Raw genomic sequence first — 10,177 nt, 5'->3', positions numbered from 1 at the left:
TCTTGGTGAATGATTGCTATTTGATCCAGTCCAAAACGCACCCCTCCACTCCTCAAGCAGCAGTGTAGTTGATTGGTCGGCATAGAGTATTAGTGGTGTAGTGCACCCTCAGATTGGAAGGCTGGAGGCACCTGACGACAATAAATGAATTGGTGTATTATTATATTGGTGTATTAGGACGTGCCTTCATGTTTCTCTTTGGTTGAAGGAACAGTCCAGAGGAGGAGGTTTAACAAACTAGTCTACAGTCTAACCTCGATTTCTGAGTTGATTTACCCTGAGATGAGATGGGGAAACTCTGAGACTAAGGTTTGATACAGCTGATCTGAGTTAGTTCAGTTTACACCTAAGACCAAGTTTGTTCCCTCTCGCATGCCAGACAACTATGAAAAGCTATCATTCCTTCTGTGCATGCAATAATTCAGACACCCCCAGCCTAACTTTGCATAATTCACTACAACCCCACCATTAGCCTAGCTTCGCATAATTCACTACAACCCCACCGTTAGCCTAGCTTCGCATAATTCACTACAACCCCACCATTAGCCTAGCTTCGCATAATTCACTACACCCCCACCGTTAGCCTAGCTTATACATCAGTTGGCCTATAGGTCCCAGAAGTGGCAAAATAGACTTCCTCCAACAAATCCTTTCTGGGCCTGGGCAATATAAATTAATTTGGCTGTGCATTGGATAGATCAGTGAGAAAATGTCACCTTACGTCCAATAGCTTCTCAGTAGGAAGGAGGAGATACAGAGTGGGTTTGAAGAAAATCTGCTTGTGAGCATGTTAGGTTCACAGGTTTGGTCTAAATTCCTTACAGGAACACAGAAAGCCTAGAAATTACCTTAACCCATTCGTGCTGGATGCTGCTTTGGTAGACGTTGACAATTCTTTTTTTTTTTCAGAAAACCCTTAGGAAATAAGGTTATTTAGTCTAGAATGCCATAGGATTCTATAGGCGTTTTTAGCAGGCATTTCAGGAGTAAATGGGTTAACAAACTCAAAACTGAAAAGGAGGAAGCAAATCAGGCATGGAGATGCAGTTATGCTGGTTAAATGGTGCGTGAACGCCCTCTGGTGGTAAAAGCAGGACAGTGCCAGGCAGGTCTGCAGGGTGTTCACCTCATCAACCCTATTTCTACACAAATGAGATTAAAGTGGTAAATGTAAAATATGCAGCCTTGATTTGGCCAACAAAGTACACCGAGTGGAAGAAGGTCTGTAGTACAAAGTTAAGCTGTACTAGAACCAAGTTTGTTTTTTTAAATGTAAAACACACAGGCTACGACTGTTTTCCTAATAGCATGTTTGATTGTAAACTCTACACAGTTAGGACTGAATTACAACAAAACTGAAGTTATAATATTTGGCTCCCCTAGCTCTGTTGTCAGTTTGACAAATGCACTTGGTCCTCTGTCTGCAAATTTGCAGTCTAGTAAGACATATTGGTGTCCTGCTGGATAGTTCATTGCATTTTGAAGTTCATGGATGCTTCTAGCTAGCTAAGACAGACAGTCTATTGCACATGGAAACATTATTGCACTGGTTGTAGATATTGCACGTGTGTTATTGTTATTGAGAAAGTATAGCATATGCTTTATCAGAGGGTCACTGGCTCGTGTGTGTAGGCCCGTGGCTCATGTGTGTGTAGGCCCATGGGTGTGTGTGTAGGCCCATGGCTCATATGTGTGTAGGCCCATGGCTCATGTGTGTGTAGCCCCATGGCGTGTGTGTAGGCCCATGGCTCATGTGTGTGTAGCCCCATGGCGTGTGTGTAGGCCCATGTGAGTGTAGGCCCATGTGTGTGTAGGCCCATGTGTGTGTATGCGATGCGTGTGTAGGCCTATGGCCCATGTGTGTGTAGGCTCGTGTGTGTAGGCCCATGGCTCATTGGTGTGTAGGCCCATGGGAAGAAGCTGTTTTTCAGTCTGTTTGTTCTGTCTTTATGCTTCTGCATGTCCTTCCAGAGGGCAGCAGGCAGAGCAGGTGCTGTGCAGGATGGAGGTGGTCTCTGATAATCCTTTGAGTTCTGGAGAGCCATCGAGAGCTGGCCATGTCACCCAGGGAGGGCAGGGGACAGCCGAGTGTTTTTCCGGCGGTGTTTATCACCCTATGTAGCTTCTTATCAGCCACGGTGCACCCGGCGTGCCACACAGTGACGGAGTGTGACATCACACTCTGGATGGTGGCATGGTAGAATGACACCAGCAGCCTCTCCTCTAGTTTATTCCTCCTCCTTCTCCTTATTTTTTTTTTTAAATATTTGTTTTGGGCTTTTTATACCTTTTAATCAGACAGGACAGTAGAGAGAGGGACAGGAAGCGAGTGGGAGAGAGACATGGGGCGGGAGGGACCAGGAAATTACATGGGTTGGACTCTCATGGGCACGTGGGCCCGAATATGGTATGGGCGCTGTAACCAGTTACCCCATAGCACCCCCATAGCCCCCTCACAGCACCCCCATAGCCCCCTCACAGCATCCCCATAGCCCCCTAACAGCACCCCCATAGCACCCCCATAGCCCCCTCACAGCACCCCCCTTAGCCCCCTCACAGCACCCCCATAGCGCCCCCACAGCTTGTTCCTTCTTAAGACTCTCAGGAAGTGAATTCGCTGCTGGGTCTGCAGGGCTACATACACCGGCGCCGCCATGACTGTGGCACACTCCGCTTACGACATTAATTATATTAGATTCCATTGTTTTCAGCACAACTCCACACACCAGCATCGCACTTTGCCGCCCTTTACTGTTCAGAGAACTTGCTAATGGCCAATCTAACGTTAGAACCCGGCTGTTTCTTTTAATCAGCATGTTACAGCTTCTCTGTTAGCTTCTACTAGTGCAAGAGGATAACATTAGACAAACACAAACGCTACCGTTTAATTATTAACACTGATTGTTTGCTCCTTCAGTCCCGATAGATTATGAACAGGGGCGTTATTAGGGGGTGGACATTGTCGCTGGCATTTGTCCATCTTTTTAGAAAACAAAAGACAAATCAGTTCTAACTACTGACCAATAATTCTAGCGGCGGACTACGCGAGCAAGTGTAACAGAGGTCGTAATTCGTCGGCCTTTCACGGCCCTCGAACCCGCCACCTCGACATACACTGGCATGGTAGTCGAACGCTCTAACCACTGAGCTAAAAGCCCAGGCTTCCAACTCAGCGGTTAGAAGCGTTCTTAAGGTTAGGGGTGTGAGGATTTACACGCGCAACTAGCATGCTAGCTCAGTTCGCCTCTGTTACACTAGATAGCCGAAACAAAAACTAGCATGCTAGCTCAGTTCGCCTCTGTTACAATAGATAACCTAAACAAAAACTAGCATGCTAGCTCAGTTTGCCTCTGTTACACTAGATAACCTAAACAAAAACGAGATTGCAAAAGGAAAGCAGATAGAAAGTACTGAAACAAATCTACAACACGTGTGCAGTTTTCATGCGCACAGGAGAGAGAGTATGGACAGGTCTGACGTGATCGTTGGTTTCTGGTGGTAACTTGCCAATCACTGAAGAAATACTTAAGGTTATGGATATAATGAACATTCTGAAAACAAAAGGAACTGCAGTCACACCGTGCAGGCTACTCGGAAGGTATAGCAAAGAAAAAATATTCAAACAGCAATGTCATGCTCTTTTTAGCTCAGTTTTAGCCCCAAAACGGCACCGGCCCACCGGGAATTTGTAAATTCTCCCGATTCTCCCAAATGAGGAGCAGGATAGCAGTGGATGACTCTCCTGTTGCTGTATCAGCAGATGAGAAGGGTCTCAGCGTTCCACTGACGTGACTGGCTAAGCTCATAGGTTGGTGAAGGAGAATGCTTAATTGTAACCAGCTACATGAGCAGTGATTCTATGCTTATTTGAGAAAGCACGGCATTTACGAAAGCAAAAATTTCCCTGCCAGACCTTTACAAAATATGACCGCTGTGTAAATCATCATAAATAATACCAACACCAAACACACCTGGCTCTTACTAATGTGTGTCTCTGTTTTATCTGTGTGTGTGTGTTTCAGTTATGAGCCTGAACTCCACCCTGCTGCATCATACCGCATTAAACAGCTCAGGGCTACAATACAGATCTTCTCCACCGGCAGCATCACTCTCACAGGTATACACACACACACACACACACACACACACACACTCTCTTACTTACTCATGCAAGTACAGAGTAATACACAAATACAGTAATACACTGGTACAACCTCATGCACATACACAGAAGTGCACACACACACATTCATGCAAGCTGACACTCAAACACATAAACACACACTAGGGTTTCTAATGAATAATCAATGATCCATTATTTGTCATTAAGAAATTAGTCGACTGATTTCAAAACTAAATGAATAATTGTTAAGGTCTCGCACACTTTTAGAACAGCACAAATTTCTCATGCAGAAGTGGAGAGTTACCTCAAAGATAGCCCATCTCTCCTAAATACAAATCCCACAGATTGCTGGAAAATCAACGCAACAAGATTCCCGAGGCTTGCTAATGTAGCACGGCGCTATGTACCCGCAACCTCTGTCCCACCTGAGCAAGTATTTTCAGCAGGCGGACTGACAGTAAACTGATTGTGCAGACGCCTCACCCCAGATATGTTCATTTTTCTGAATAAGAACATAGACTAACCAACCTGTGACTTTAGGAAGTCGCTGGTTCAGGAAGTTGTTTAAAGATCATGTTTTTTTGTTTTTTATTAGCCTACAGGTGTCCAGCCTATTTTTTAAAGTAGCCTGCAACAGGCCTACGGTCCGTGGCCTTAAGCCACGTAAAAGTGCCAATAAATTAATTGCTGCGACTAGCAAATACATTTCAAAAAGTTGAATGTAAAACAGCACGTTTTCATTATTGCTATTCATCTTTCTTTGTTTTCCTACAAGTGTCCTGCCTTATGCCTTGTAAAATTGGCAATAAATATGTTGCCCCGGCGATCATATATCTACTTTAAATTTGAATGTAAAATGGCTTTTTTCAATAAAGTAATTTATTGAGGAATTTTTCATAATGGGGGCGAGTGGACGACATCCGGGTTGAATGAATCATCAGTTATGTAAGGGATAATGTATAGAACGCCGGTCATTATGGGGAAAATAAGTCCCGACTTATTAGGGACTTATTTTCCCATAATAACTGGCGTTCTATACATTATCCCGCTTATTATACGGCTACTTGCCAAAACGAAAAAATAAACTCCATGATATGTCTCTTTACACTTATTTGTTACCGTTTCGTCGTGGCTTTTGTGGATTTTGCGAAACAAATAGTTCGCAACACACGCTGAACTTGAATCAAACATTCTTTAGAACACAGCTGATCAACCGTCTGCTTTCACTTTTGAATGAAGTTCCAAGCACAAACTCCGTTGCCATTGACAGCGGTCATTCTTGTTTTCAGAGGTCCTTTTCCAAGAAATAATGACCGCTAGAACTTTCGGAAATCCCATTCAAGTCAATGGAGCATTCTACTTGCATTGTGAAGAGCCGTATAATAATGTTCATTAACGTTAGTGAAAGTTCCTGTAAATGTTCAACCCACAATGCACACTCACACAACCTCATACTCACACGTTCTCTCTCTCTCTCTCTCTCCCATGTGTATACACACACACACAAAACAGTGGGCTTATCTGCCAGTAGGGTTACAGTAGCCCATGTTCTTTCCATCCTTATGTGTTATATAAGATCAGCTAGACCTCATTTAAAATAAAGTATCATAATATATGATTAGACTTCAGGTGTGTGTGAGAGAGAGGGGGGCTGTATAAGTGTGTGGTGGAATGTGGTCATGTAGAGCAGATTATGGATCAAAGCACTCCAACCAGGCCCTTTAAAGGAAGAAAACATTTGTTCCCCTATATAATGTGTGTGTGTGTGAGAGAGAATTGTGTTTGAGAACCCAAATATTTGAGATTAAAAGTTACAACATGCTTCAGAGCTTTAGATTATCCCACCTTATTTCATCAAAGGCTTTTGTGTAGGGCAAAATAAAGCTCTCTAGAATTAACCTCTAGACAAATACTATGGTGTAGAATCAACCTCTAGACCAGCGGTCCCCAACCACCGGGCCGCAGGACATTCCTAACCGGGCCGTAGCCTACGACATGAGTTTAAAAAAAAATGCATGCAAACTAAACTAAATTTAATTCGCAATAATGTCACGTTTTTACATGGCATAGGCCTATATGCAGTTGTTTGATTGCACGCATGTTTGCATTTTGCAAGGTCTATTTTCTTACGTCTGTCTGTCCCGCCTTCAACACTTTTACATATTGCCTTCAGCGCTGCGCAGCCTCAGGTCAGCTCACTTCACTTGATCAGTTCTTGGCGAACGGTAGTGTCACACGAAGTTAGCTAAACTGCTAGAATGAGCAACAAAAAACAAGCATCTTTAGCAGGTCACTGGCCAGAGTGTTTGAGTTGCGAGAGCCGCTGCAGAGATTTCTTACAGAAAAAAAGTCACCGTTAGCTGCACATTTTAGTGATGAGGACTGGGTGTCAAAACTCGCTTACCTGTGTGACATATTCGGGTTGCTTAATGACCTCAACCTGTCACTCCAGGGGAGAATGACGACTGGTCTTTAAACTGGCAGATAAAGTCGCTGCATTTAAAGCCAAGCTTGATTTGTAGGGACGACGAGTGGACCGGGGTGTATTTGATATGTTCCAAAAAGTAGTGGGGGTTTTGGGAGAGACTGAGGCAGGGCCCTTTCTCTCGCAGCTGGTGCGCGATCACCTTGTTGCGCTCTCAAATGAGTTTGAGCGTTTCCATCCTTCAAAGATTCACGGCAAACCAATGAGTGGGTCCGCAACCCATTTGTCAATATCCCGAATAGTCCTAACTTGTCAGCGCAGGAGGAAGAGCAGTTGATCGAAATTGCAAATGACGGTGGTCTTAAGAGTGTGTATAAGGAAACCTCTCTGGTGGGTTTTTGGATCAAAACCAAAGCAGAATATCCCGAGATAGCCGTAAAAGCGCTGAAAACGTTTCCCATCACGTATCTATGCGAGGCCGGGTTTTCGGCAATGACTGCAACTAGACAAATTGCGCAATCGACTGGACATTTCAAACACACTGAGGGTGTCACTGTCTTCCATCACCCCCAGATGGAAGCTTCTTGTTGCAGGGAAACAAGCAGGGCTCACACTGATTATATTCGTAATGCAGTTCCCATATTTTGTTAAGCATGTTCACACTTATAGATGTAGCTTCAAGTTGTTCAATATTCATAGTTCATATTGTTCAATTTTCACTTCTTCAAGTTCACGTTTTTCACAAGAGATCTTGCCTTCACTGTTCATACATAACTGGAGCTAGTTCTTTTCAAGTAATGCATGCACAACACATATGGAACATGGTACCACAGTAGTCTTCTACCGTGACCTCTCACAGTACTCATGATCACTTACCTGTGTGTGTGTGTGTGTGTGTGTGAGGCTGTTTGACCAAACTGCAACAATTTCATTCTGTAACAAACACTGTGATTATACTATTGATGTTATTACAATGTAAGCACATTGTTTGCGGTTATTGTTAAACATGTCTGGTCAGTAACCATAACCGAGTTAGGATTTGTTGTGCATAGCTGATGATGTGATCACTAGGCTTTAAGTTCTGAAGTTCCAATATTCTTAAACGTTGATGTTCCTCTTTCCCGTCCCCAGGACCAGATGTGCAGACTGTGGCCACTGCCGTGGAGCAGATATACCCGCTGCTGTTCGAATGTCGGAAGATAAAGCACTGAGATAACTCACACACACACACACATTGAAAAGCACCTTACAAAAGATGTTTTTAATTGATTTTAACTTTTTTGTTTGTTTGTTTGTTTGGTTGGTTGTAATGCGAGTGGCAGCTTTTGCCCCAGAGGGTCTCCGTCCTACCGTCAGTCCTCCCGGGTTTGAGTTGCAAGCGTTGGAGACACCGTTGCATGAGAACATTGTGAACTTGTGAAATTTAATCGAGCACCCCCAGCTAAAAAAAACCCTGAACATTCTGAGGACTCCTAGGGTGTAATGCTTAAAGCCAACATCAGACTGGCTGTTGTGTTCAAATCGTTGTGCTACAATCATTGAAACAAAGAGTGATAAACATGCAAGGCTCTGTTTTGTTTTCAATTGGCCGTAGCACAATGAACAGTAGGGAAAGACAGTCCTGAACAGTTCTTATCGCCAGTCCTTTTATGATCAGTAGGAGAGAGAGAGAGAATATGTGTGTGAAAGAGAGAATGTGTGCATGACTGAATGAATGTGTTTGTTAAAGAGAGAATGTGTGTGTGAAAGAGAGCGAGAGAACTGTGGGCTCTCAATGTAAAGATGTGATAGGATTTTTTTTTTTATTATTTGTTTATTTTTATCTTAACTATGTGAACTGACTGGCAAATCGTCTTTTACATCAACATCTGTGACTGCACATTACACTCCTACTGGTTGTTTCGGTCTTTCTTTTTCATTTTAATTAAAAATAATTGTATCTCTGTATTTTACTACACATACTGTTAGCCATGTTCTGTCAAAGACTGTCTTAACAGTAATAACACTCATAACACTTGAAGCCCTTCCATCGAGTGACCCCACATATGTAGACTGCCGTACCTGAGCATACCTGCCTACTCTGAAGCAAGCTTAAGCCCTCCTGCTATGAAAGAATAGTAATAACTCATCTCTGTGAAGGGCAAGTTTGGGTTCTGTAGTTATAACTCAAGTTCATCTCTGAAGGGCAAGTTTTGGGTTCTGTACAAAGTCTCACACAACGTCATGTTTCATTTTTTTTGTATTTTGTAAAAAAAATGTTTTCAAAAATTAAATAAAAAAAATTCTAAAAAGTGTATAACCTAAAACAAATGCTGTCATATTTGATTTATTCTTGTTCAAGGAATGAATAGGCACTCTTAACAGTTTTTTGTTAAGATTCAATAAAGTTCCCCCCCCCCATGCTACAGGAAGTGTTTTTCTACAGACTGCTGTCTAAATTGTATCGGAGTTATGTTCATACTTTGTTGCAAAAGACGCATATTTAGTTTGTTTTATTTATTGCGCCCGAGAGCAGATCTTGTTAAGTGTGCCTTTAAATTGTGAATTTGATGAAAACACCATCATTAGCTACAAGCTGTTGTCAAACATGCACAGTGTCTGATAATTACAGTTTGATGGCAGTATGATTTAATTCAAAGCAGCATTACGTGAGTTTTGGGGGGAAAAATGAGCGAGTTCGCTACCTATGGGGTACTACGAATCTCGATTAGTGGGTTAGTGAGGTATGTTGCGCTCAAAGCCAGGCTATGCTGTGACACGAAAGTGGATCTGTTTTAGTGTCGCTATATCACCATGGTATCTTATGCTGTCAACCAAACCTGGTCGGGAGGAGGTTATGTGCTAAGTTATAGCTCAAATCGTGTAATCTACCGCACACTGACCAATCAATTGTCTTAACTTCGTTTTTATCTCGTGTAGGATTCTGTCATATGTCTTACAGGTGGAGATCCGCCTCTACTAACATTTTGGATCTCGAATGCGCTTTAATAGTGCTGTGCGTACCATACAACAACTGATGACAATTGATTTATTTGATGTTATAGGTTAGACACAAAAAATCACCGCAGTGTAGATTAAGCTATCGCTCATGAATGCGGAAGTAATTGTTTTTAAATAGAGGCGGTCTTGTGCGTCTCCACGTTACACGATTGGCCAAAGTCATCCCAACACCGAGAACGCGCACAGATCTGAGCTGAAAGCCTAGTTTCACAAATATATCACATAACTGCAATCGTAGTATCACTTAACGTATACCCCTGAGTCAAGGCTTTGTCAAGCCTCGATATGTCTACATAGCCTAGATATGTCTAACGTGCTTTGTAGTATACCCCACTGGCTTGTAAAACCTTGCAAACACCAGAACATTGTTGGCATAGCAAAAATCTTGCTAAAGTACTTACTATTCCAGATGTGTTCCAGACCCAAACAGAACTACAAAGAGCATATCCTGGATGGCCTCAGGGAATGACATGTCACACTCGGAATGATTAACCTCACTTGCTTAGACCAAACAAGTAGTGCCTTGTTCCTCAGTCTTTTGAGATACTGAGTTTATCAGTATCTCTACAATCTAGAATACTGAGTTTATCCTTGTTTTCCCCTGTACTGTACAGACCCCCCCCCCCAAA

The 10,177-nt window shown here is 42.8% G+C and overlaps 1 protein-coding gene across 5 annotated transcripts in view; it reads left to right on the top strand.

Moving 5' to 3' along the window:
* Positions 1 to 8,110, top strand: part of tbpl1 (TBP-like 1) — a 12,366-nt gene extending 4,256 nt beyond the window's left edge. For all 5 annotated transcript variants that reach the window (XM_042096422.1, XM_042096421.1, XM_042096420.1 and 2 more), the window contains exons 7-8: positions 4,023 to 4,117; positions 7,680 to 8,110. In XM_042096422.1, the coding sequence (XP_041952356.1) occupies positions 4,023 to 4,117; positions 7,680 to 7,759 (175 nt within the window). In that variant the 3' untranslated portion in view covers positions 7,760 to 8,110. The remainder of the gene's footprint in view (positions 1 to 4,022; positions 4,118 to 7,679) is intronic.
* The last annotated feature ends 2,067 nt before the right edge of the window (positions 8,111 to 10,177 follow it).

This window comes from Alosa sapidissima, chromosome 6 (assembly GCF_018492685.1).
Source record: "Alosa sapidissima isolate fAloSap1 chromosome 6, fAloSap1.pri, whole genome shotgun sequence".
In the NCBI taxonomy this organism is placed as follows: domain Eukaryota; kingdom Metazoa; phylum Chordata; class Actinopteri; order Clupeiformes; family Clupeidae; genus Alosa; species Alosa sapidissima.
This window is presented reverse-complemented; position numbering and strand designations above follow the sequence as displayed.